Source organism: Eimeria mitis, genomic scaffold (genome assembly GCF_000499745.2).
Source record: "Eimeria mitis Houghton genomic scaffold, Emh_scaff2571, whole genome shotgun sequence".
Lineage (NCBI taxonomy): Eukaryota > Apicomplexa > Conoidasida > Eucoccidiorida > Eimeriidae > Eimeria > Eimeria mitis.
This window is the reverse complement of record NW_013570912.1, coordinates 776-1,263: the sequence shown is the minus strand read 5'-3', so window position 1 is coordinate 1,263 and position 488 is coordinate 776. Positions and strand designations below refer to the sequence as shown.

The window sequence follows — 488 nt, the reverse complement described above, 5'->3', positions numbered from 1 at the left end:
TGCTGCAGCCTGTGCTGCATCTCTGCTGCAACAACAACAACAAACGTGGCTGCGCTGTAGCACAAGCACCGGCAGCAGCAGAAGCGCGCTTGCCTTTATTGCCAGTCCCGCAGTGGCTATCAACGACTGTCCTCTCCTTTCCTCATTTGCTTCGGCCGGCTCCGTGTGTTCCGCTTCATGCGTACAGCTGCAGCAACAGCAACAACAGCAGAAAAACCATAGGCGGTGCCAGAAAAAACCGCTTTTCGCCGCTAGGATGCTGCCTAGTCCTTTACCAGCGCCGGGAGACGCAACCGCGGCGGACACCCATCAAGCAACCAAAGCCTCCGCACGTGCAGGCGAAACAGCAGCGGAAGCATCTACAGATACGCCATCCGAAGCAGCAGCAACTGGATCTCTTGCAGGAACAGAAAACGGGGAGTTTGTTCAGCTGGACAGGGCCTCCTTCTGTAAATATGAGGAAGTCACTTGCCTTCGAGTGCCGGTGC

The 488-nt window shown here is 56.4% G+C and overlaps 1 protein-coding gene across 1 annotated transcript in view; it reads left to right on the top strand.

Annotated features, from left to right (window-relative positions):
* Nucleotides 1-256: 256 nt before the first annotated feature.
* EMH_0055730 (uncharacterized protein) overlaps nt 257-488 on the top strand; it is a gene marked incomplete at both ends in the record, with an annotated part of 925 nt that continues 693 nt past the window's right edge. Inside the window, one exon of the mRNA XM_013497267.1 lies at nt 257-449. Within this exon, the coding sequence (XP_013352721.1) occupies nt 257-449 (193 nt within the window). The remainder of the gene's footprint in view (nt 450-488) is intronic.